Source organism: Pelodiscus sinensis, chromosome 1 (assembly GCF_049634645.1).
Source record: "Pelodiscus sinensis isolate JC-2024 chromosome 1, ASM4963464v1, whole genome shotgun sequence".
NCBI lineage: Eukaryota > Metazoa > Chordata > Testudines > Trionychidae > Pelodiscus > Pelodiscus sinensis.
The window spans coordinates 223,451,410-223,473,971 of NC_134711.1; the positions used below are offsets into that span (position 1 = coordinate 223,451,410).

Consider the following 22,562-nt stretch of genomic DNA (forward strand, 5'->3'; position numbering starts at 1 on the left):
AAAAGTAGTCTTTCTACTTTTAACTGGTCTATATTTAAAATAATAGCATTATTATGTCAATTGATGAAAGTTTGATTCTGTCTCACCAAGCAGTGACAGATTTACACAAGCTGTAGGACAGTCGTATTTTATCATACTGTTAAATTAAAGCTCTGCTCTCCCATTATTGTGTACTCACTTATGATTTGCAAAGCTTTTATAGAACAGTCAGCTGAAACATAAACCCAGTGTCTTGAATGAGAAAAGCACAGCATTATGTCAAGTTGCAGTGGAGGAGGCCTAGGATGGATATTAGGAAAAACTATTTCAGTAGGAGGGTAGTAAAATACTGGAATGGGGTTCTCTAGGGAGTTGATGGAATCTCTGTCCCTAGAGGCTTTTAAATCCCAGCTTGACACAGCCCTGGCTGGGATGATTTACTTTTTAGCAGGGAGTTGGACTCAGTGACCTTCTGAGGTCTCTTCCAAACCTATTTGATTGTATATATTTACTCTAATCTCTTTAGGCATTAACTTTAGCTTTGCAAAATTAGGAAGAAAAAAGTTTACCTTTTTGAAAATTTCAAATAAGGCGTTCATCTGAAGTAACTGTTGAAACAGAATTCTTTGTGAAAGGGGACAGCTAAAATAGTTTTCACTAACTGGCTTTGAATGTCTCACAAAGGGTAGCTAATGAGAGCTGCAGGAGCATGTACTTTGCTCAACAGTGGGTGTTAGCTTGTCTCAGTCTAAAGCGTTCCAGAGAGATTGGCTGACATTCAGGAAAGATCAATGCTGAGATTGCCTTTTGTTCTTACTTTTTAAAAAAAAGGGGGGGGGGATTTTTGTGCAAAAAGGAGCAGTCTACACAGTGCTTTTTGTGCAAAAACCTCTTGTGCAAAAGGGATCAGAGTAGGAAATGCAAATGAGTGTGACATATGAAAATGAGCACTCTATTTGCCTTTTCTCTTGCGGAAGAGGATTGTAGTATAGATGTAGCCAGAGTAGAGAGGGGAAAGACATTTGCAACATTTTTGCTTGCTGACAGGCCTTTTCCTTCCATTCCCAAGACTCCTACTGAGTTCAGTGGAAGTACAGCAAGTGCATTGAATTCAGGGCTGGGCTGGGCAGAGAGTTTAATATATTATAGACTTATGGGGAGAATGACAGACATTCTGAATACTAGATACTAGACCAATAATCTGATTTTTATAAAGGTACAAATATTAATAAATTGCTTCCCTATCCAAAATTTATTTCTGTTCACTATTGTTGCTATGACTGGGTCTTAAAATTTCCACTGTCTGAACAGTGGTTTTAGGTGACCCATTACAATTATCCAAATCTGTAATGAAGGATAATTTAGTATCATCCAGATGTCTGAACTGCTGCCAGTACTAAAACCCATTTGTTCACTATTTGCTGTTTAGTGGTCGGCTACTTCATGCTAGTGAGGAATGCCCATATTAATATGAAGAACAACACTCACTAAAATGAATGGATGTAACTCTGTGTGTGATTCTTTAGACATGAGAGGATGTTCATATGAATTCAGTTTACTTATCAGAATCTCATCCACATATTCATTTGACTTCTTTACGGCTGTCTATATAAATGACATAAATCGGTTAATGGAATTATGTCTGAGAGGCCAAATAGATCACCAAATGAATGGAGAAAAGGTGCAAAGTATTGGTGGTGTCGGGTCACTGATGTAGTAGGTCAGGATTCACTGCCGTGTCTTGACAGGTCTATGGCTCCGTTGATAACTAGAAGGCTGCTTGTGTGTGTGTTCAATGTGTGCGCCATGCTGACTTATTCAGCAGACCCTGGGAGAGCCCCCAAAGACCACAAATCAGATAAGGATCAAAAGTTCCAAGCCAGGTTGATTAAGTGAAGTACAATAATAGTTGTCAGATTCTACAGATTCACTATGCACATGTACTCCTAACAATGGCTTCAGCCAACCAGTGGGAAACCCTGCTGCCCTCTGGCTGGACAAAGACTTATCTCCCCCCAGACATCCTGTTTATATACAGGTACTAACAAGTTACACATCACATCTGACATTGTCAACTTACCACCCTCTGACACTACTTAGATACTACCATCACCCTGTACCTTGTGGTTTGATTAGATTATCTCTATCCATCATACTGCCATTTTAGATCCTTTCCTGAACATGGGTCCATATCTGTGGGGAGTGTGGGTACCAAGGACTAATTTTTTTTTTAATGAGCTGGTGGTAACATGTGCTTTCAACTTGTGACCAATATCCATTACTGTTTTACAGTCAGTGCCTAGTATCAATTATTCTCCTACACCTGAGCCTATTACCAGTTAGTGTTTTACATTCTCTTCCCTGTTCATGCCAAGTTCTGTGAGCCAGGGGCCGGCCTGCCTCTTGCTCGTAGCTTAGCTTTGCTGTATATTAGCCATGTGTTATCAATTGTCAGCTAGGCTTCAGGCCTCAAACCAGGCCTGTGCGCTATGAGCTTATATTTTAGGGCTTCATTTTATTACATTTGGGATTAAAAGATCAGTGAACCCAGGGAAGGAAATCAGAGAAAAGAGAGCTCAATTACTCACTCTCTGAATAAGAATCCTTGGGGGTGAGAGTGATGTTTGGTAAGATACAGCAGAGGTTTGTGGTATATATTTCCTCCCTCCTCCCCACCCCCCACCCCCAATTTGACTGAAGCTATTCTGAGAGATTTTTTTCCCAATATGACAGTTTTTTTTAATATCCTATTAACATATCCTCAATTGCCGTCAGTAGTCACTGGGAGATTTGTGCTGATTCTGGGAGACTCCAGGTCAAAGTCCTACGGTGGGCAGCTTTAACCTTAATACTTTCACTCAGAAATTAACCACTTTCTGTGCCTGAGAGATCAAAGGGGCTGTGGTTGTGGCATGGCTCAATATGAGCTCGAGCTCCAACCACAGGGGTTTAGGAAGTGTTATCTACCGGCTATGCTCCCCTCTCCCTTTGTTGGCTGCCAGGTCAGTTTTAATCAGCTTGTTGTTGTGCTGGAGGGGAGCTTCCAGGTTCTCATGGCATCCCTTACTGTCTATCAACCATGATGGAATGTTAGAAGAGGCACCACCTCCTCCCTGACATTGGCCATGTCTCTAGCTGCTTTATTTGGTACTAGGGATAGAGTTAAGGATGCCATTTCTGAGGCTAAATGTTGGGGTTGGTCTGCTACAGAACAGTTTTGTGGCTGCAGCCCAGGAAAGCTCACCCATACACTTGCAAACCTTGCCTGCTCAGAAGCTCTCTAGCAATAGCCGCATCCCTGGCCCTAAATCTAGTCCCATGGAAGTCAATGGGAATTTTGCCATGGTCCACTTGAAGTGAAATTAAATTGGTTGATACTAGGGGGAGCGCACATCATGTAACAGCAGTCCCCAGGAGCTAAATTCAAGGTTCATGGATCCAATAGCCCATCTAATGTAGTGGGGGATTTGGGGAAAGGGGAAGGGAGAGAAAACAAGGAGTACAAACTTGCACAGAATCATCCTATTAAAATAAATGAGGATTGGGAGCAATCTATAACAAGATTAGTTGCCATTCTTAGAAATGAGTACATAATCTGCAGTGGCCCTGACACACAAGTCATCAGCTACTTTTACTAGGTGCATTTATACTGTGAAACACAACTTACCTTTTTCCTCTTTTTTCCCCCATCCCCTTCCCTTCCACTACAGTCACTGTGTAATAGGCTTATTCCTATTTTCCCTTCCTCTTATGCTAATTTAAGTGGAAGCCCTTGTGTATTGCTGCTTTGCTGCAAGAACTCTTACAATTATAGGACTGTCCTTTTTTCTACCTCTACATTTCTGCCTGCAGCTTTCAAAACGTGCAGGGCATGATTCACTGCTGCATCACTCCTGTTTTATAATTATGTAAGTTCATTAATTTAATTTGAGTTAGCTCAATTCTACAATCACAAGGACGGTTACAGTAATTTCCTCCTGACCTTTGCCAAGAGGTCAAAGAACCTCACATAGTAATTTCTGCTTCTGCAAGGATCAGTATGACCAGCCTTCAAGTTAAATTCTGTCTAAGCCTTTCTCAAGAATGGTCTTCATTTCCACTGTAAAATGCTCCTTACCTGCAGACTTTTTTTTTTTTTTTTTTGCTCTATAGTGTACATTGGCATCCTTTCCAGACTGGCAGTGTTTGATTTCCCTTGCGTATGTTTTGTTCAGGTTATGTTCATGGCATTCAAATGTGATTTACTATAGTGTATTAAAGTTGCCTTGCTCTTCATGTTTTCCTTTCAATGTCTCTCAATGGTTCCTTCAACAGTTGTATTACAAAGCTGGCTCAATAGCCTAGAAGTGCTAGCCTTGTCTTGCTGTGTATAGCAACACTGGCAGTGTGGCCAGGAGCAGCAGTTTTGCTGAAGGAGGTGTGAGGGGGAAGCCATTCTACAACAGAACCTGTACATATTCAGGCTGTATGACCAAATGAGAATTCATATACTGGGTTTGTTTCTCAGTTATACACAGCCAGGTTCTCTGCTGGTAAGAATGTCACCTTCTTTGTATGCTCTGCAAGGCAGGTTGAGACATCCACAAAGAAGCCTCTTACAACAGCTTCACACCTGCCAGCAGGAGCCATAATGTCAGGAGTGCCTCTGAGGTAATTGTTGCAAGGGACAGAACACAGATATGAATTTGACTCTGTTGTCCTGCACCTTGTGCAGGCATTTACATCTGTAAAAAAGAAGTGTAAAATGTTCGGTTGGTCTGATTTGTTAGCATTTTACACCCATTTTGCACTGATGTAAATGATTTGACAGGACAGTGGAGAATAGCAAATAAAATAATCAGTTTGGTCAACGTTATCTTATGCAATGGAGAATAGCCTCACCATAGTCTCTTTCCTCTGTACTCACACCTGAGCCCTTCTATCCCCAGAGAAGCATTATGGAGGGGCTGCTGTAGGACAGTCACTTGCTATATAGTGCCTAGCTCAATGCTCCTGCAATATAAATATAAACGATTCAAAAGAAGATGGGACAGTGAGTGCCACTGAGGTGGCATTTCTCCTATTTCTTACTCTGTCTGTCTCTCTCCTCCCACCCCCGGCCAGGTCCACCAAATCTGAATCCAGATTTGTGAAAGGAAGTGGCACTGTGTTTTCTACAAGGAGCTAGTGTATACATACATGTAGTCATTTTGATCTAGTAACTTGAGTACATCTGAAATGCAAAATTAGACCACCACCATTATATAATGCAATTTTGTAGAGCACCTGTATTTTTTGTATTTTATTGCAGATGAGCATTATGAGTTTGGTTTTGTATTGCTTTAAATTAGGCTGTGCCATTTTACAGGCTGAAATGGTATTGGATGATGGGAAGAAAAGGAAAGAGCTCAAGTTTGCTGCAGCCCTTGAACATGCTTTCAGACAGAGGGAAAGGAGAGGAGTGGCTCTGAATATAGACTGGAACATCATTGCTTCACAAATACAGAAATTGAAAACTGATAGAAAATGTTAGATGTCTTCTGACTAAGAACTAAACAAATGTTACTTGGTAATAAAAATTAGAATACAACAGCAATCACATCTGATGGTTTTTATTATGATGATTTTCCCATCAGCAACTTATGCAAGAAACATGTAGCCTTGGAAGCTTTCTGAAACTACTTCAGTAATTGAGAGAGATTTGTATACCCATTCCAAAATGTGAGTGAGAATACCACTAGCTCTGTGGCTGCATTGTAGTTCTGTGGCTGCATTGAAGTGCTAGTACTTTGTAAAACTACTCCAAAATCGGAAGATGTATCAACAGTGATACATTTTTGGCATTGCTAATGAACCACTTTGTTTCTCTGAGTCCACATAAGATGGCATTTCTGGACCAGAACTCATTGCTATTTCTTCACCCTCCTACTATCCCTTGGATGTTAGTGCAGCTCTCCATGTTACTGTCCTTTTACTGTAACTTTTACTCTAGTCCTCTATATGCTCCATTCCTTTTTGGACCATTATTCATCTTTCACTCGCCCACTTTGCCTCTGGCTTCAAGTTCTACCTGACTTCTTTAACTTTCCTCGGTGTAATTTGTCCTATTTTTTTCATGCTCTGTTTTCATTTTTTTCACTGTATATTAGCTCTTCCCTTGCTCTGTCAAGGTAGGGCATTGGTGGAATGTGGAGAAAATGATTAGAACAGTGCTTATACTAATTCTTCCTTCATTAAGACTCCTCCTTTTATCTCCACATTTACTTTTTCCCCCACTGTCCACTATTCCTGCTTCTTCTGGGCATCTTTGTTGCCTACCGAAGATAGAACACCTCCAATTCTTATACTCTACATTCACCCACCACACCTCCTGACTTCTTTCCCCAGTTTACCTACAATCCATCCTAAGATCTCTCCTTCTCTGACCTTTCTCCTTGTTCATAACATTCTGGCACCAGCCCCAGGTGTTCGCTGTTGTCTTTTGCCCTTCACCTTTAGGGGTGAAATACCACTCCTGGATCCCCATTGTCTTATCCTAGGAGATCAGCTACTTCGTGGCAGTCAGAAGAAGCTCTATTCTACCTCTTTCTATTACTAATAAAGTTGATAGCAAAACACACAAACTCTAAACACAATTAACTCATGATCTACTAGAAATGACAGGAGTGGGGATGGGTGAGATTCAGAGTTTAATGACTTGGAAAAGACGAAAATTAAGAGGAAAATAAATTGTTTTCCCAAACAAGTAAAAACATTAATCGAATGCAACAGTGGGGCGGCTTCTTAACAAACTGTAGTGTTTACAGAGAAACTATTCAACCTGAATAGTCTGCCCTTAACCAGAAATGTGGGTACTAAGTTAAAGGCTACATCTATACTGTACTCTTATTTCAAAATAAGCTATTCTGGAAGAAATACTCTGAAATAGCTTGTTTTGAAATGGCATGTCTACACTACGGAGAAGCCTCAAAATAATGTGGACCTGCTACCTTGATTTAGACACACGGGAGGCTCTGGGGAGTAATTAGTTTGACTGGTCCTTGGAAGAGCTGTTTCAAAATAGCATCAGTGGCGTGTCCTTGCTACTGTTATTTTGGAATAGGTGATGTTCCTTGTGGAATGAGGTTTGCAGAAGTCAGAATAAGTTACCCTTTATTTTGAATTTTTTTAAATATTTTGGAATGGCCATCTAGATGCTTGCATTGTTGGTTTGGAATAATGGTTGTTACTCTGAAATAATGCTGTGTCCTGTCTAACATTGCCTCTCTTAAGAATAGGTTCTAATGTCCATTGTAGTGTATGAGCAATTGCTGACAATAAAAGTGCATTAGGCAGGACATTTCCAAATAATAGAACTGACATATGCTATTCTCCAATTTTACAAGCCAGCACCGCTTTTAAATCCAAGTAATTGTGGTTGTGTATATATATATCCCATATAACATTTTGCAGGAATTTATTACATAATAATAGAAGCATAGCCCGTGAATTTATCTGGGTCTCTGGTGCCCCAACAGTATGACTATTCCTAGGCCAGGCTCCACCAAAGCTTGCTGCATTCCCTTTGTATGTTCCCCCAACCTCACCTGGGCTATGTCTACACTCGCAGCTTCTTGCGTGAGTAATATGCAAATGAGGTTAAGCATGGACTATTGCTGAGCCTCATTTGCATACCTAATGAGCCACCATTTTTTTTTAGAAGAGGCTCTTGCGCAAGAAGGAGCGTCGACACTGCCCATTCTTGCACAAGAAAAACCCTCTTGCACAATGCCGTTACACCTATTACTTTTCAGGAAGAACGGCATTGCGCAAGAGGGTTTTTCTTGCACAAAAAGGGGCAGTGTAGACTTTCCTTCTTGCACAAGAGCTTTTTCGGAAAAAAATGGTGGCTCATTTGGTATGCAAATGAGGCTCAGCAATATTCCACGCTTAGCCTCATTTGCATATTATTCACACAAGAAGCCACTGGTGTAGACATAGCTCTGCTGTCCCTAGGTGACTTAAAATCCTCCAGGGCGTGCCCTTCCGCTTCCCACCGGCAGCATAGTAGGGCTAGAGCAGTTTCCTGCTGTTTGCTCCCCATGGCTGCTGGCACGTGTGTCCTGGCAGCCAGGGAAAGAGGGGGCAGTGTATTTGCTCCTACAGCTGGAACAGGGAACAGTGTACAGAGCCCACCCCTTTCCTTGGGCCACAGGGACATGCTGGCAGCCAAGAGGAGCGAGCAGCAGGAAGGCACTCTAGCTCTGCTGCACTACTGATGGTGACAACAGGGGCCCCCAGGGCATTTTAAATCACACAGGGATGTCAGGTAGGACTGGGGGAGGGAGCACATGGATGCAGCAGGTGGGCAGCAGTGTCCACAGACATCCCCTAAGAGCCACTGCCAGGGTGAGGTACCCCAGATAGGCGTAGAACCTTCCACCTATAGAGATTGCATCCTCTTCTCCCACACCTCCATCCTGCCCTTGAACTTCTTCCCAGAGCCTGCACTCAAGAGACACACACCCTGGGGCAGGTCAGAGACAGCACCCAGACTCCATCTCAGAGCCTGCATTCTTCCCCTTCCTGCATATACATACCTTCCCAGAGCCTGCATGTCGGACCACCACCACCACACAACCATCACAGAGCCCCACCACTCACCCCTCCTGTATCCAAACTCCCAGAACCTGCATCCTCTTCATTCTCCCAACTCTCTGCTCCAGCACAGAGCCTTCACCTGGAACCCAAACTCCCTCCCAGTCAGAGCCCGCATCCCTCTCCCATCCAAACTTCCTTCCAGAGACTTAGACAGGGGAAGGGAAGAGAGTTTAAGAGGGGGAGAGGCACTGGGCATTTTGAACAGCATTTCCCGGCCCCATGCTGTATGAAAGATCAATAGAAAGGACAAGTAAAAATTATTAAAGGGAAAATAATGAAACTTGCAGTGCACAATATGCTGTCAAATGCACAGCTGAAAAAATAGTTGTCTTCTCTCAAGTATAATCTAATTTTACATGGTACTCTTAAAATAGTAGGTATAATGTCAGAAGTGTGGCTTTTATGTTTGTAATATCACTTTCAGTATTCAATAATGTGAAAACTGACAGCATATACAAGCAGCATAATTCTGCTGAAAAATTCCAGCACTGATCTATAGTACAAACCTATATTGGTACCAGGAGACATACCCAGCATTGCTTGGGTCTAGCAGGGCAGGGGCCTGGCAGTGTGGGGAGTTCAAGAGTCAGGGCAGAAGATTGGGTGTGTGTATGTGGAAGTGCTCAAGACAAGGCGTAGGGATACAAGACTCAGGGCAGGAGTGTGATGGGGTATGGTTCAGGGCAAGAGGCTGGGAGATGTAGGGGGCTCAGGATAGGAAGCAGGAGGCTTAGGCCAGTGGGCTCAGAGGTCTGGGGGGATTCACTGAGGCTGCCTATGGAAGCAAAGACAACACTGTAGCTTCTGCCCCTACCCCCCAGCTCCTCCTAGAGGTTTTTGGTTGTGGTGTACCTTGGGAGGTTGGGGGTGAAGCTCTGTAGCCCAGCCCCAGCCTCCAGGAGCTCTTCTCTGGGGCAACAGGGCTGCTAAGTGGTGGCTCCATTCTGGTCTGCTGCTGCGGCTGAGGGTCCAGGGAGAAGTTTGGGATAAAAGGCTACTTACCTGGGCCATTTGCTAGCAACATGGAGAGCCACTCTCTTCCTGGTGTGGTTCCCTGTTTTCACTCTGCAGTATATCACTGTCCCTCCTATCAGCCCTCTCCCTTTCTGTGTGTCAGCAGGGTCTGAACCATTGCTTCCAATGCAGCCAGCTGAAAGGGGAAAGGAGTCCTGGGTGTGGGTATGTGAATCCAGTTCAGTCAGTGCTACAGGCCTGATGGATGGTCAACTGTTAGAATTTTGTGTATTGTAACTAATTTGGCTGTTGAGAGGTCACAAATCATGTTAATCTTAAATGTAGGAATTCTAAAATATAACCACCAGTGCTTGCAGGAGAGACACTGTCAATGTAAAGTCTCGGATGGACAAGGCTTCCCTTTCTAGACTCAAATGGATTGAAGGGGGGAAGGGAGCTTGAACCAGCAGGTTACATGCCACCAGCTGTAAGACTGGTTCAACTTGTTTACCCTCCCGCTCTAAGGATAGAACTAAAACAGACTCCACAAGGGTCTCTTTATTATTTTAAAATATTATTCCAGTGGAAGGGAATCTTTGGCTAACCTATGTGGTGGACCAAGAGCTGAAATCACTAGGTTTGGCCCAGAGCCAGACCCATCATGGAAGCAGCAGCAGGCAGCTAGCAGGGCGGCTAGCAGGGCAGCTGGCTGGTTGGTGGGAGCGGCCAGTGGGCACAGTGGCTGGTGAGAGTGGCAACAGGTGACCAGTAGGCAGCTGGCAGCCAGCAGGGCAGCTGGCGGGAGCAATAGTGAGTGGAGATAGAGGAGCTTTCTGTGGCACAGCCTCTGCCCGCAGTGGCTCTTACTACATTTAAAATGCAGAGCCATGGAAAGGGTGGCTCCCAGCTCAAGCCAGCTCCTGGAATTACCCCCCATTGTGACTCTGTATTGACTACATGATTAGCCAGATCACAACTCATTTTGTTAAGTTGTGGGTAACAGTTTACGACCATTCGCATTTACAACCAACAATGTCGTAAATGGCGGTGGTGTGTAACTCAGTGGGGTCCGACTTACGAACACACCGAGTTACGACCAACTGCTTGGTCCGTAAACGGTTCCTAAGTCAGACACAGGCTGTACACAAAACTTCTGGTGACAGGGAAAGGCAGGGAGGATGCCCAACGGGAGTGGGTCTTTGTTTTTATTAAAAGTCTGCCCTATTGCAGGCAGTTGATCCGTGAATCGGCAGACGTGGGAGCTACAGCAATAGCCGGTGGAGGGTTCCTAGCCCGGTGAGGGGAGGTCCAGAAGCTTTGCCAGCCGCGCTGTCGCTCCGCCGGGGCAGCCGCACGTGCACGAGGGCGGCGGGAGCCGGGCGGATACTGGCGGCTTGTGACCTGCGACGCGGGGGGGGGGGGGGGGGGCAGCCCCGCAGCAGGAGGCGCGAGCGGGGCCGGCGGGACTTGCCCGTTACCGGCTGCGGGGGCCGGGCAGGCACCTCCTGGCGAGCGCGCGCGACACGAGCTGGCGGGAAGGGGCGGGGCGGGGAGGCAGGACTGCGGGCGGCCAATGGCGCGGCGGGGGCAGGGCCGACGGGGCCGGCGGTTTAGCCCATGCGCGGGGAGAGCCCGGCCCTTTTTGTCTGAGCGGCTGCGGCGTCTTTTCCCCTCGGCAGCTCCCGGCTCGGCAGGAACATGGCGGACCAGGCCCTCTCCTTCGCCAAGGACTTCCTGGCGGGCGGCGTGGCCGCGGCCATCAGCAAAACGGCGGTGGCGCCCATCGAGCGGGTCAAGCTGCTGCTGCAGGTCAGCGGCGCGCGGGAGCCGGGCGGAGGGCGCGTGGCGGGGACCGCGGGGGGGAGGAGCGGCGGGCCTGGCGGTGGCGCGTGACCGCTCTGCCCGCAGCGCGCGCTCCTTAAGGGACGCGGGGAGTTCTGGTCCCGCTCGCGCCCCAGCGCGTCTGTCTCGCGCTGCAGCCGCCGCCACTGGCGTGGCTGCTCGCTCGGCCCAGCTGGTAGCCGGCTCCTAGAAGCGGGCGCAGGTCACGTGAGCAGAGGGCGCGCGGGAGCCTGTTCCGCTATGCGACGCCTTGCGAAGGAGGCGCGTGGAGGCGCTTCCCCCGCGTCACACGCTTCCTTCTACCAATCATGGCCCGCGCTCGCGGGTTGGGCGGGTCTCCCTGGCGTAGAATGACCGTCACGTGGCGGCGAGTGGCGTAGCGCGGGCCGCGGTCTGTGCTCGGCCCTTCATTCGGCGGCGGCCTTCCCAGGCCCCTCCCCCGAACCGTGAGGTCACGTCATCGCCATGGAAACTGCCCCCGGCCCGTTGGGGGCTTCCAACGTCACTGCCCGGCCTGGGGCTCGGCTCTGGGATGCTGGGGCCGGGCCCTTCCGCCGTAGCCCCGCCCCTTGTGCAGGAGCTGCTGGCCTGAGGCCCTGGGAAACGGGTGGTGGGGCCGTTGCACTGGGGGGGGGCTTCCTGTCTTTGGAGTTGGTCACTTACACGGGCTCTACTGGTAGAGCTTGGAGCCTCTGACGGGACCCTGACTGGTTTGGCCAAGAGGCTTCAGCTGCCCCCTCTTCCCACTGCTGCGCAGCTCCTGCCCTTTGCCTTGGAGCTGCTTCCTCCAACCTCTGGTAGCTGCCTGCTTGCTGGGCAGGGGAGGGAGAAGAGGTGTCAAAGTGCCCTCCCCTCCCCCCCCCCCCCAATCCTATCTGCTCTGAGCAGAGTGAAGGGCATAACAGGGCTTGGGATGGAGTTTGTTGGCTGCCTTTGAGAGTGGTGCAGGGTTAGGGCAGGGATAAGCCTGCCTTAACCCACTGCACCACTAAACAGGAGCCACCGGAGATAAGCAGTGCCCAGCTGGAGCCCACATCCTGAAACCCTGCGCTGTTCATGAACTCCGTCCTGCACCCCAAGTCCCAGCCCTAGCCTCAAGCACCCCGCATCCAAACACCCTCCCAGAGCCTGCACCTAGAAATCCTTCCAGCACCCAGCCCCAGGCCCAGCTCAGAGCCCCTCACCCTCCAAACCCCTTAATCCAAGACCAGAGCCTGCACCCCAACCTGCTGCCCTTGTCTGATGAAAGTGAGGGAGGATGGAGTGAGCAAGGGGCGGGGCCTCAAAGGACACGAAGGAGGCGGGGCCAGGGTGTTTGGGTTTGAGGTAGCTCTTGGCTTGCACTTAAATTCAAAAAGTGATCTCGTGCTTAAAAAGGTTGGAGACCCCTGACTTACAGTAAATGTCTGGACTAAGGAGTAAATGGAGTGGCACAATCAGCGAGGGGGATGTTGCTCTTGTCTGACTCCTCCACTGGTCAGCCTAGGCAGGTGGCCCATTTGTAATGGTAGGTATGTAACAAATGCTGAACCTTCCAGGCCTTCATGCATCCCAGGACGGAAAGGATGTAGGCATTTTTCTCATGACAGTCAGCTGTTCAGTTTTTCTTTGTAAACAAGGCACACCCTTTTTAGTTCCTGGGTAGTGTTGACCTGAAGGGACTTCTAAAATTATGTGCAAGCAGAATGCTTGTATTATAATTACACAAATAAATAGAAAGCTTCATGTATAACTACTTTTGAAAATGTAAAATTAATTTGTGATGGGTATATGTATGCGTATATAGCTAACTATATATGTATATGTATACCTAACTCTATATGTATACATATACCTAGGTATATGTATATAGCTAAATGATTATTGGGAACAGTTCAAACTTGGTGATTACCTTGATTTCTATTCTAGCATGAATAGATGCTGTCTGTACTCTTAATATTGGTTTCCACATGCAGTGTTTTTGTAAATGTGGTCAAAATAATAAATGGATTTTTTTTTTATAGGTGCAACATGCAAGTAGACAAATTGCTGCTGACAAACAGTACAAGGGTATCATTGATTGTGTAGTCCGTATCCCAAAGGAGCAAGGAATGCTGTCCTTTTGGCGTGGAAACTTGGCTAATGTCATCAGATATTTCCCCACTCAGGCTCTCAATTTTGCTTTCAAGGATAAGTATAAGCAGGTGTTCTTAGGAGGAGTGGACAAGCACACTCAATTTTGGAGGTATTTTGCTGGCAATCTGGCTTCTGGTGGTGCAGCTGGAGCCACTTCTCTCTGCTTTGTCTATCCTTTGGATTTTGCAAGAACCCGTTTGGCTGCTGATGTTGGAAAAGCTGGTGCTGACAGAGAATTCAGAGGTCTTGGGGACTGTCTAGTCAAAATTACCAAGTCTGATGGTCTGCGTGGCTTATATCAAGGATTCAATGTGTCTGTTCAGGGCATCATCATCTATAGAGCTGCCTACTTCGGAATCTATGATACTGCAAAAGGTAATTTATAGGGGTAGCTGGAAGATTGCACAGGCGAAAAAGTAAACTTTCTTAACTCTTGGGTGTTTAATTGCAATATGAACGTATACACACACAAAGCTGCATTGAACTATATGTAGAATGAGTAGCTTAATCTTTTTTCATTTGCTTAGAGGCGATTCATATCTATCACATTGATACCAGTTATAGTTTCACTTAAACAAATTCATTTTGTTTACGGACTATTAAAGCAAATATTTACTTTAAAGGCTTGGAATATTTTCCCCCCTGCTTTCTGTGAAGTCCCTGGGCAATTGATGTTAATGTTCTTTAATTAAAGTTACAAAACAAAAGCACTTTATCTTTAAATTTCTGAACCTGTATATTGACTATTTTTGGAAGAGAGAACTATGGTCCTGGTGCAACATTTTGTGCAATGCTAGCCTTACAGCACGTGGAGTTGCTCATTATTGTAAAACTGTGAATAACAGGTAACTTTCAAAGTTGGTTGTGTGAGTTGCAGGGAAGGAGGGAGTTTGAACCCAGACATATATGTTTTGGTGTCTTTACTGCAGGCATGCTTCCGGATCCCAGAAACACTCATATTGTGATAAGCTGGATGATTGCACAAACAGTGACTTCTGTGGCAGGTGTTGTCTCTTATCCTTTTGATACAGTGCGGCGCCGAATGATGATGCAGTCAGGACGTAAAACAGGTAAGCTCTTGATATTTATTAATTTAAAACTTTGTTCTGCAGTTTAGCAATAGTTTGTATAATTACCAGTGCCTTTGACTTGATGCAGATGCAAATACTGGTAATTTAAATTTCTTTTGAACTTTTTTGATAAACTTTTCTTAGAACAAGCTTTAATCCATCAGCGCTCATTTTATATCTTGAATAGCTGGTTGTCTCGGAGTAGTCCATTAGTCGACTACTTGATAAACCTAGGCTTGTCGGGTAGTTGAGTCGACTACTCACATTTCCTCCCTACCCCCAAAAGCTGGTTCTCTCCCTGTACTGTGTCCACAGGGTGGGTGGGGAAGAGGCAGAGGTGCCTAAGTAGTCCCAGGTCATGCCGGTTCCCAGACCTGCCCCCACTGCAGCTCTGTACCTTAAATGTAGTAGGCACCAGGCTGTCTGCACGCCCAGTTCTTACTACATTTAAACTGCAGAGCCGCAGCAGCTCCTTATTGACTAATTATGTACTCGTGTAATCATGTATCGACTATATGATTAGTCGTTTACTTGCTGCTTAATATCCTTAATTGTCATGATCATTTTAAATCACAAGACATTAGCTTTTATTCATCTGTTACTTTCTAATATTTACAAATTAGTTTAGGTTCTCAAATTGAGGATACTGTATTTTATGTAAGGCAGTGTTGATCTTTATGGGTACTTTCCCATGTGGCATTACATTTGTCAATGACATCTTTCTTGTCAGTTACTGTCTCAATTAGGCTTTCATAAAATTGAAGCGTTCCCATTATAACATTGTAGTTAAGAAAAATACTGAAGCAAATTGTACTGAAAAACTGTTTTTCTTGTTTCTTCCACAGCTGATATAATGTACTCTGGAACAATTGATTGTTGGAGGAAGATTGCAAGGGATGAGGGAGGAAAAGCTTTTTTCAAAGGTGCATGGTCCAATGTTCTCCGAGGCATGGGTGGTGCTTTTGTGCTTGTGCTGTATGATGAATTCAAGAAAGTAATTTAAAAACAGCCTGACTAGAATTGGAAATCAAGTTGAGCATATCATGTAGAATAACTTTGCTATTATGGACCATCGACCTTCAAGAAATTCCTGTGTTGTATTATTTATCGGGGCCAGATCATGTTGGTAGATGGGAGACTAGAAACTTAAGGAAACTGATCTATTTAAAGATTGACTTTGACAGACACTGAAATTGACAGTTCAGCATTCTGAATTGTCTATATTAGTGTTGGGATATCAGTGGCAGTAGGGCCAGGTCCAAAATGGTTGATTCACAAGCAGTTTGGACAAATCATGTTTTCTATATCTGCCCTCAGATCAGTCTGTAGTTTCACATCTTATCTTATAGGACCATAAAATTGTTTGAGTATTTAACAGCTCATGTCTATTCCACTTGTATTTAAGCACTCTGTACCATTTTGCACAACTGAACATCTAGCAATTATGTTTTTTAAATTGGGGCATTCTGCTGTAAAACAATAAACATACTTACTGTGTTGAAACTAATATTTAAGCTTTGACTCTCCTGGGAAAATGTGCGAGCCTCTTTCCATAACGTTCCAATTTCACTTGATACCTTCATTTGAATCAGTATGTTACAACATAGTACATACCTTGCCCTAAACAGGATTAGGTATGGTAAATGCAAGAAATTGTTGTTGCATTGACCTCATTTTTTAACTTTAAAAATGTGTTATAATACTATATAATCATTCCAGTTTAAATTATTTTTGTGATTTATTTCAAAATACCTGTTTGAGAAGTAGCTATTAATAGACAAAAGCGGCGTGGAGTCCTGTGGCACCTTATAGACTAACTGAAGTGTAGGAGCATAAGCTTTCGTGGGCAAAGACTCACTTCATCAGATGCACACATTAATAGACACACACATTCCCTCAGGAAAAGTTAAAGAAACCCCTATGTCCAACCCAGTTCCTATATTTTTGTGCCCCCTTCTCTTCTTCCTTCTCTCACTCCAGCCCCTGGAAGGAGGTAGTGGATCTCCCTTGAATTAGTTTTAATCAATAAATGCTTAATAGGAAGGTGACATTTAAATTGAGCTTGGATTTCTTTTGGGATATTTGTTGGGGAGGGAGAGGCTTGATATTCAGAATGGTGTAATAGCTCAAGTAAATGAATTAAATTCAACTAGTGCATTCTTAAGGCTGTGTCTATCCCATAGTGGCTTATGGTGTCATACTGCGGCATTCTAGGTGTGCTACCATAATACTCTGGAGCTAGATGCAGCTGGCAATGATAGAAGGGATTTTTCTATTGCTGTAGGAACACCACTTGGAAAAATTCTTCCATCATTAGCATTGATCTTTGTTCTATTGACCTTACTCCATGACTGCATGGGGCTAGATTGGCATAACTGATTTCATGGGGGTGGGTTTTTCATGCCTCCATGGTACCATAGCAATGTTGCCCTAAATTTAAATGTGGCTCATGCCTCCAGCTTCAGCAGTTGTCTGAACCGGCTGTAAAAATGGGATCATCTTTGGGTTTGGCCGGGAGAGTCTATAAATGGAGACCTAATTTCCTTTGTGGAGTTGTGTATGGCCAATATAAGCAATCTGTGCTTTAATCATTCTCCTATTTCTGTAATAGGTAAGCCCGTATAACACTTTTATAGCTGTTCTGTCTCTGTTAAGCTCTATGGTAGGTGCAACAAAATGTATCCAGGTATTTTATGTAAATCTTGTCCTTCGCATAAGTTTTATCTTTCTTAGTTAATAGCAATAGCTTTTGGGGGAGAGATGGGATTTCTGCATTGATTTTAGTCAATTATACTTATCTATCAAAATTTAAGCCAGTTTGTTGCACAGGTATGACTCAGGGCTTAAGTTACATTTGTAACAAGTGAAAGAGAGCCTGCATAGTCTTTATTATTGGGGATGCGAGTATTTGAGGAGTAAAAGATCTACATTGCTATCGGGTGCCATGTTGAGTTGGCAGCTGTGGAAGACTAATTCAAACCTGGGTAGCATGGAATAATAAAGACAAAGCTGGAAAGTCAAGCTCTTACATTTTATGGTGCACATAAGTCTGGCGTGTGCTTTTTTTGGAGGGGGGGGGGGGGGGTGTCAAAAAACCCTGCTTTGTGAAGTAGAGAACATAGACAAAATAACATTTTTCTCCCCACCTCCCTCTGTTCTAAAATTTTCAACCTCTGTCCCTTCACAAATGGAAAAAATATGCTGGAGCATGATGGGAGGTCTTCTGAAATGTGAGTGCCTCTCCCCTGGGAAAAGATTGAAACCCATCAGTATAACATACTGGGCACCAGACACTTGAGCTACTTGGTCTGTGATTTGGCCACAGTAGGCATGAGGTTCGCAGACATTTCTCAGAGTTAAAGCTGGATCAGCTACTCCTTGATTTAAAAGTTTTCATGTAATGTAATTTCCTCCCTTAGATACATGGTATGTTTTCCTGTAGCAGACATGGTTAATTATCATACTACTGCCAGCAATTATGTTCACTTTTTGTTTTCAATATAATTTATGCTAATATTTCTTATTAGTTTGTGCAGAATTGGCAGTTCTTGTGGTCTTATTTCTCAGTTGAAGCTGCTGTTTGTTGTCAAGACTGCTTGTTAAAGCAGTAAAATAAACAGGAACCCTCCTAGTTTTTTCCCTCTAGGATCCACTGGGACATGAAGGTAGAGAGAATACAGAAGGTACACTATGTACTTCGCACCTCTATCTAGTGAGAGGGGGGCCAAAATCTGCCAATAAAGCACACACTGTGACTGGTATAGTATTGAAACATTTATATATTTTTATGTATTTAACACATACACACATGAACTGGAGGAGGGAAACCAGTCTTTTTTTCAAGGGCGTGCTGATGGAATTTGTATTCCCTATATCTCTGCTGTAAATTACAGCTTGTGTCATTTTTCATGCTTTTTATGGTTCTCTATCATATTTAGCAACACAACTTTATTTGTGATTAAACAGTGTGGACGCATAGGTTCTAAACAATAAATGAGATATTAAAAACTTGTTTTCTGTATTACTGCAACAACCAGTTTCTATTCAAATGAATAAAACCACAGTTTAAATTCAAAGCATTTAACTGGAACTCCCAAAAGACTGACTGGCACTAACAGATATCGTTTGCATACCCTGAATAATAGAAAATTTCAAATGTATGAAAACTATAGATTTGACTGCTATAGGCTGTGTCGTCGTGTCCCGTCCTGTCCCCCCTCCCAGTGGGTGCTATCAGGCTGGTGCACCCCTGGGGAAAGCCAGGCCCTACCCTCAGCGACTCCTACTCACCCTCTCAGGGTGGGTCTAGACTGGCAAGATTTTGCGCAAAATCTTGCTGCCTGTCTACACTGGCCGCGAGTATTTGCGCAAGAACACTGACTTTGTACTTTACAAAATCAGTAGTTCTTGCGCAAATACTTTGACACTCCTGCTCAGGGATAAGCCCTCTTGCGCAAGTATTCTTGCGCAAGAGGGCCAGTGTAGACAGGCAAGTTAATTTCTCGCGCAAGAAAGCCCGATGGCTAAAATGGCAATCGGAGCTTTCTTGCGCAAGAGAGCGTCTACACTGGCACGGATGCTTTTGCGCAAAAGCATCTGTGCCAGTGTAGACGCTCTCTTGCACAAATACGGAAAAACTTTCCCGTTAAACGTATTTGAGCAAAATCATGCCAGTATAAACGTAGCCTCAGCGCTTCCAGTCCATCACAAATGGTTTACTAGTAGTGCTTGTTCTTGGGAGGAGTGGAGGCAGGAAGAGGGGGGACACTCGGGGGAAGAGGTATGGTGGGTGCAGCACTCCACTGGGCTGTAGTCCAGCCCCTTCACTCCCCATTCTTTGTCAGTCAATGCTGTCTCCTCTCCAGCCACTGGTGCAGAGCTGCACAGGAAGTGGCCCTAGAGAGTCCAACACTGACTTCTCCAGTTTAGCAGATTCCCTTGTTTAGGACCTGTTGGGTCCCAAAGGTACCAGAACAGGAAGTTACGACCTGTAGACAATTTTTACAAGGCTGGCCTTTAAATGTGTATGTTTAGTACTTTTAATTTTTGTAAATATGTTGGATTGGTTGGTATATAACTTTATTTTTTACGTAAGTGTATGGGTCAACTCAGTTAAATTTAATTGGCATGGGACATGTCTAGGATCTGATTTTTTCAGGGTACATCTCAAGTTTCACTTACAGTAAATGGATAGCAATACCTCCTACTTCACTGATCTGTTGTAAAGATGAATGAAATTGACATTTGTGCTTGAATCTAAGCGCTGCACATACTGAATGCTAAATTTTAAAAAAAAATGGAACAGCTATTGGTTCAATGAGAAACATCTGTCTTGTACACAAACTATGGTTTATGGGAAAAGACTATCACAATACACATGCACAAGGGATCAAGTTTAGAGTGCACAGGCAACCTTTATTCAGGCAGAATAGTAATAGAGATGTAGCCATGTTAGTCTAGTCTTGCTGAAACAAAAGACAGGACTATGCAGCACTTAAGACTAACAAGATGGTTTAGTAGAGGGTGAGCTTTCGTGGGCCAGACCCACTTCCTCAGATGAGATTGTGAAAGAAAATTGGCATGACATGCCAGTTTTCTTCCACAATTTGATCAGGGAAGGCAATGAGTTATTTCCCTGACTGTGTCTCTTGGTGGTGGTCTTGTTTATGCATCCTGGTACTCTGTGTTCTGTGGTGTGCTCTGTGTAAATGGCTCTAGACCACTCGATGGTGTCAGACACCATTGAGCTGCCTCATAAGTCAAGCATGGCGCCGATCAACGCCACATACAGCACCATACTCACACGATCCCGGTGTGAATCTGTAACTTATACCCCTGGGTTCTCAGGGAGTTGGCTAGTGTGGTATATTTCTCCACCTTCTGAGAATGGGCTTCGTGAAAGGCCAGGGGTTGATCTAGTTCAGTGGTTCTCAATTCTCACTGCATCATGACTTCCTTCTGACAAAAAGAAAGTATTACACGACTCCATGGAGGGGGACTGAACACTGAGCCTGCTTGATCCCAAAGCTGTAACCTTAGCCTTGGGCCATGGGCTTCAAACTTGTTGGGGTCAGGGCTGACACCAGTCTTGGTGACCCTGTTGAAATAGGCTTACATCCCACTTGGGGGTTAAAACCAACAGAGAACCCCAACCTAGTTATTGGGCTTAGCCAAGAGATTGTCAAAGATGTGAAACTTGGAAAAAAATATACAAGTGGAAACTAAGTCAAATTACTACATATATAAAAACTGAACACAAGCATGTAGGAAAAAAATTAGTAAGGCCAAGGCACACAGTAAGATAAAACTAGCTAGAAAATAAAGAGTAACAAGAAATCATTTTAGAAATGTATTAGAAACAAGAGAAATACTAAGCTCGTCTATGCTGGCATTTTACTGCCTTGCAACTTCCTTGCTTAGGGGTGAAAAAAACCTCCCGAGTGCAACAAATTACAGCACTGCTGCCGTGGCTATACTAAGCGTGGACATTGTCTAAGGATAGGGGTAGGTGCTTATGATTACTTATGATGCAAGGAGGACAAAAGCAGAAAATGCAACAATGGTCAAAGTACAGGTTGGGCCTCCCTTGTCCTGCACCATCAGGATGTAACTGGTCCCGAACAAGAGAATTTGCCAGACATGGGGAGGTCTGCCACTGGAACCCAAGCCCATGCAGCTGGCAGGCTGCCTCAGGAAGCACCCTGCTTCACCTTCCCCTCCAAACTGGCTGGGCTGCTTGGCTAGCTGCTGTTGGCTTCCTGAGCAGCACAGACTCCGGCTCCTGCGGGGGGCTGTGGCCCATCCCCACACGCCCAGGGGCTGCTGCACAGGGCCGGCCCGAGCCATTTGTGCACTCCAGGTTCCGGGAGCATAGTGCCGACCCCGGGAGTGCGACGCATGTGTGGTGCTGCCCCCAGGCGCCCAGCGCATACGTGGCGCCACCCTGGGCACGCGGAGCATGTGCGGTACTGCCCCTGCCCAGCCCAGCAGCCCCGCGTGGCACCCCTTACAACGGGGTGCCCTGGGCGGGTAGCCTGATTGGCCTGTACCTTGGGCCGGCTCTGCTGCTGCAGGACTCCAGTCCCCAGGTGCCTGAGGGGCTGCTATGTTGGCTCTGGCCCTGCATTTGTGGAGGCTGCCAGCAGGCTCCGCCACCACACTGCTGCAGGGCTTCAATCACAGCCCCCATTCCCAGGCGTTGCTGTGCAGCTTCGGCCCCATTCCAACATGGGCTGCCCAAAGACTCCAGCACCGGCCTTGTGCTGCTGCAGGTTTACACAGCGCTCCGGCCCGCATTCCTAGAAGCTGCTTCAGGGCTCCAATCCTAGTCCCTTGACTTGGGGGGCTGCTGTGGGCCTCTCGCCCTGCGCTCGGGGATTATCAGGAGACTCGGCCCCACACTGCTGCTGAGCTGCTAGGGATTCCAAATTACTGAAATGTTTTTTCTGACACATTCCAAGTAATTCACCCATGCAGACACGTAGCATGGAAAAACATCTGTCCAAATTTGACAAAATTATAGGAAACTGAAAACAGGATCTTAGAAGTGTTAAGTAATATTTGTAGGTGAGAGAAAGGGAGTGAGTGTACAAAATGCACAGCATTGCCATGAGGATTGTAGGTGTTTAACTTGGGGAATCCACATGCTTCATTTTGCTTTTGGTAAGTTATGCAACTTCTTCAACAGTAGTTATTTCTTCAGTTTCATATTTTGTTAGTGGTGGATCCATCCCTTCCTTCTATTGTAGGAAGAAGAAACAATCTCCATTAGTTTCATGCATGAGATTGATTAGAGATTTACCACTTGAGACCCCAGTTTATTCATTTAACAGGTAAGGGTATTTCAAAATTTTTTCTTCCCTTTAATTTTTCTTTCGAATGCCACCTCTTGCAAGGAAAACAACAGTGGGCACACCTCTATTATAGTGCCTATGAACTCAAAGATATAAAGGATGCATCACTTTGATTCCTAAAAGTTTTTAC

The 22,562-nt window shown here is 45.1% G+C and overlaps 3 protein-coding genes across 17 annotated transcripts in view; 2 read left to right on the forward strand and 1 right to left on the reverse strand.

Annotated features, from left to right (window-relative positions):
• The window catches only part of ASMTL (acetylserotonin O-methyltransferase like), a 46,895-nt gene extending 41,341 nt beyond the window's left edge, over positions 1-5,554 (forward strand). For 4 of the 5 annotated variants that reach the window (XM_075915795.1, XM_075915808.1, XM_075915800.1 and 1 more), the window contains one exon: positions 5,327-5,554. The gene's annotated coding sequence lies outside the window, so the exon portion shown is untranslated. Of the gene's footprint in view, positions 1-5,309 lie in introns of all 5 variants that reach the window. The other variant, XM_075915796.1, reaches the window with a different exon arrangement.
• Positions 5,555-11,171: 5,617 nt separating this feature from the next.
• On the forward strand, positions 11,172-16,086 carry SLC25A6 (solute carrier family 25 member 6). The gene is made up of 4 exons (XM_075915898.1): positions 11,172-11,361; positions 13,398-13,884; positions 14,439-14,579; positions 15,425-16,086. The coding sequence occupies exons 1-4, from the start codon at positions 11,251-11,253 to the stop codon at positions 15,580-15,582; spliced, it is 897 nt and encodes a 298-aa protein (XP_075772013.1). The 5' UTR covers positions 11,172-11,250; the 3' UTR covers positions 15,583-16,086.
• Positions 16,087-17,651: 1,565 nt separating this feature from the next.
• LOC102458090 (granulocyte-macrophage colony-stimulating factor receptor subunit alpha-like) overlaps positions 17,652-22,562 on the reverse strand; it is a 35,146-nt gene continuing 30,235 nt past the window's right edge. For all 11 annotated transcript variants that reach the window (XR_012899109.1, XM_006135855.4, XM_014579884.3 and 8 more), the window contains one exon: positions 17,652-22,318. Coding sequence is in view for 10 of the 11 variants with exons in the window: in XM_006135855.4 (XP_006135917.3) it covers positions 22,247-22,318 (72 nt within the window). In the remaining variant the exon portion in view is untranslated. The remainder of the gene's footprint in view (positions 22,319-22,562) is intronic.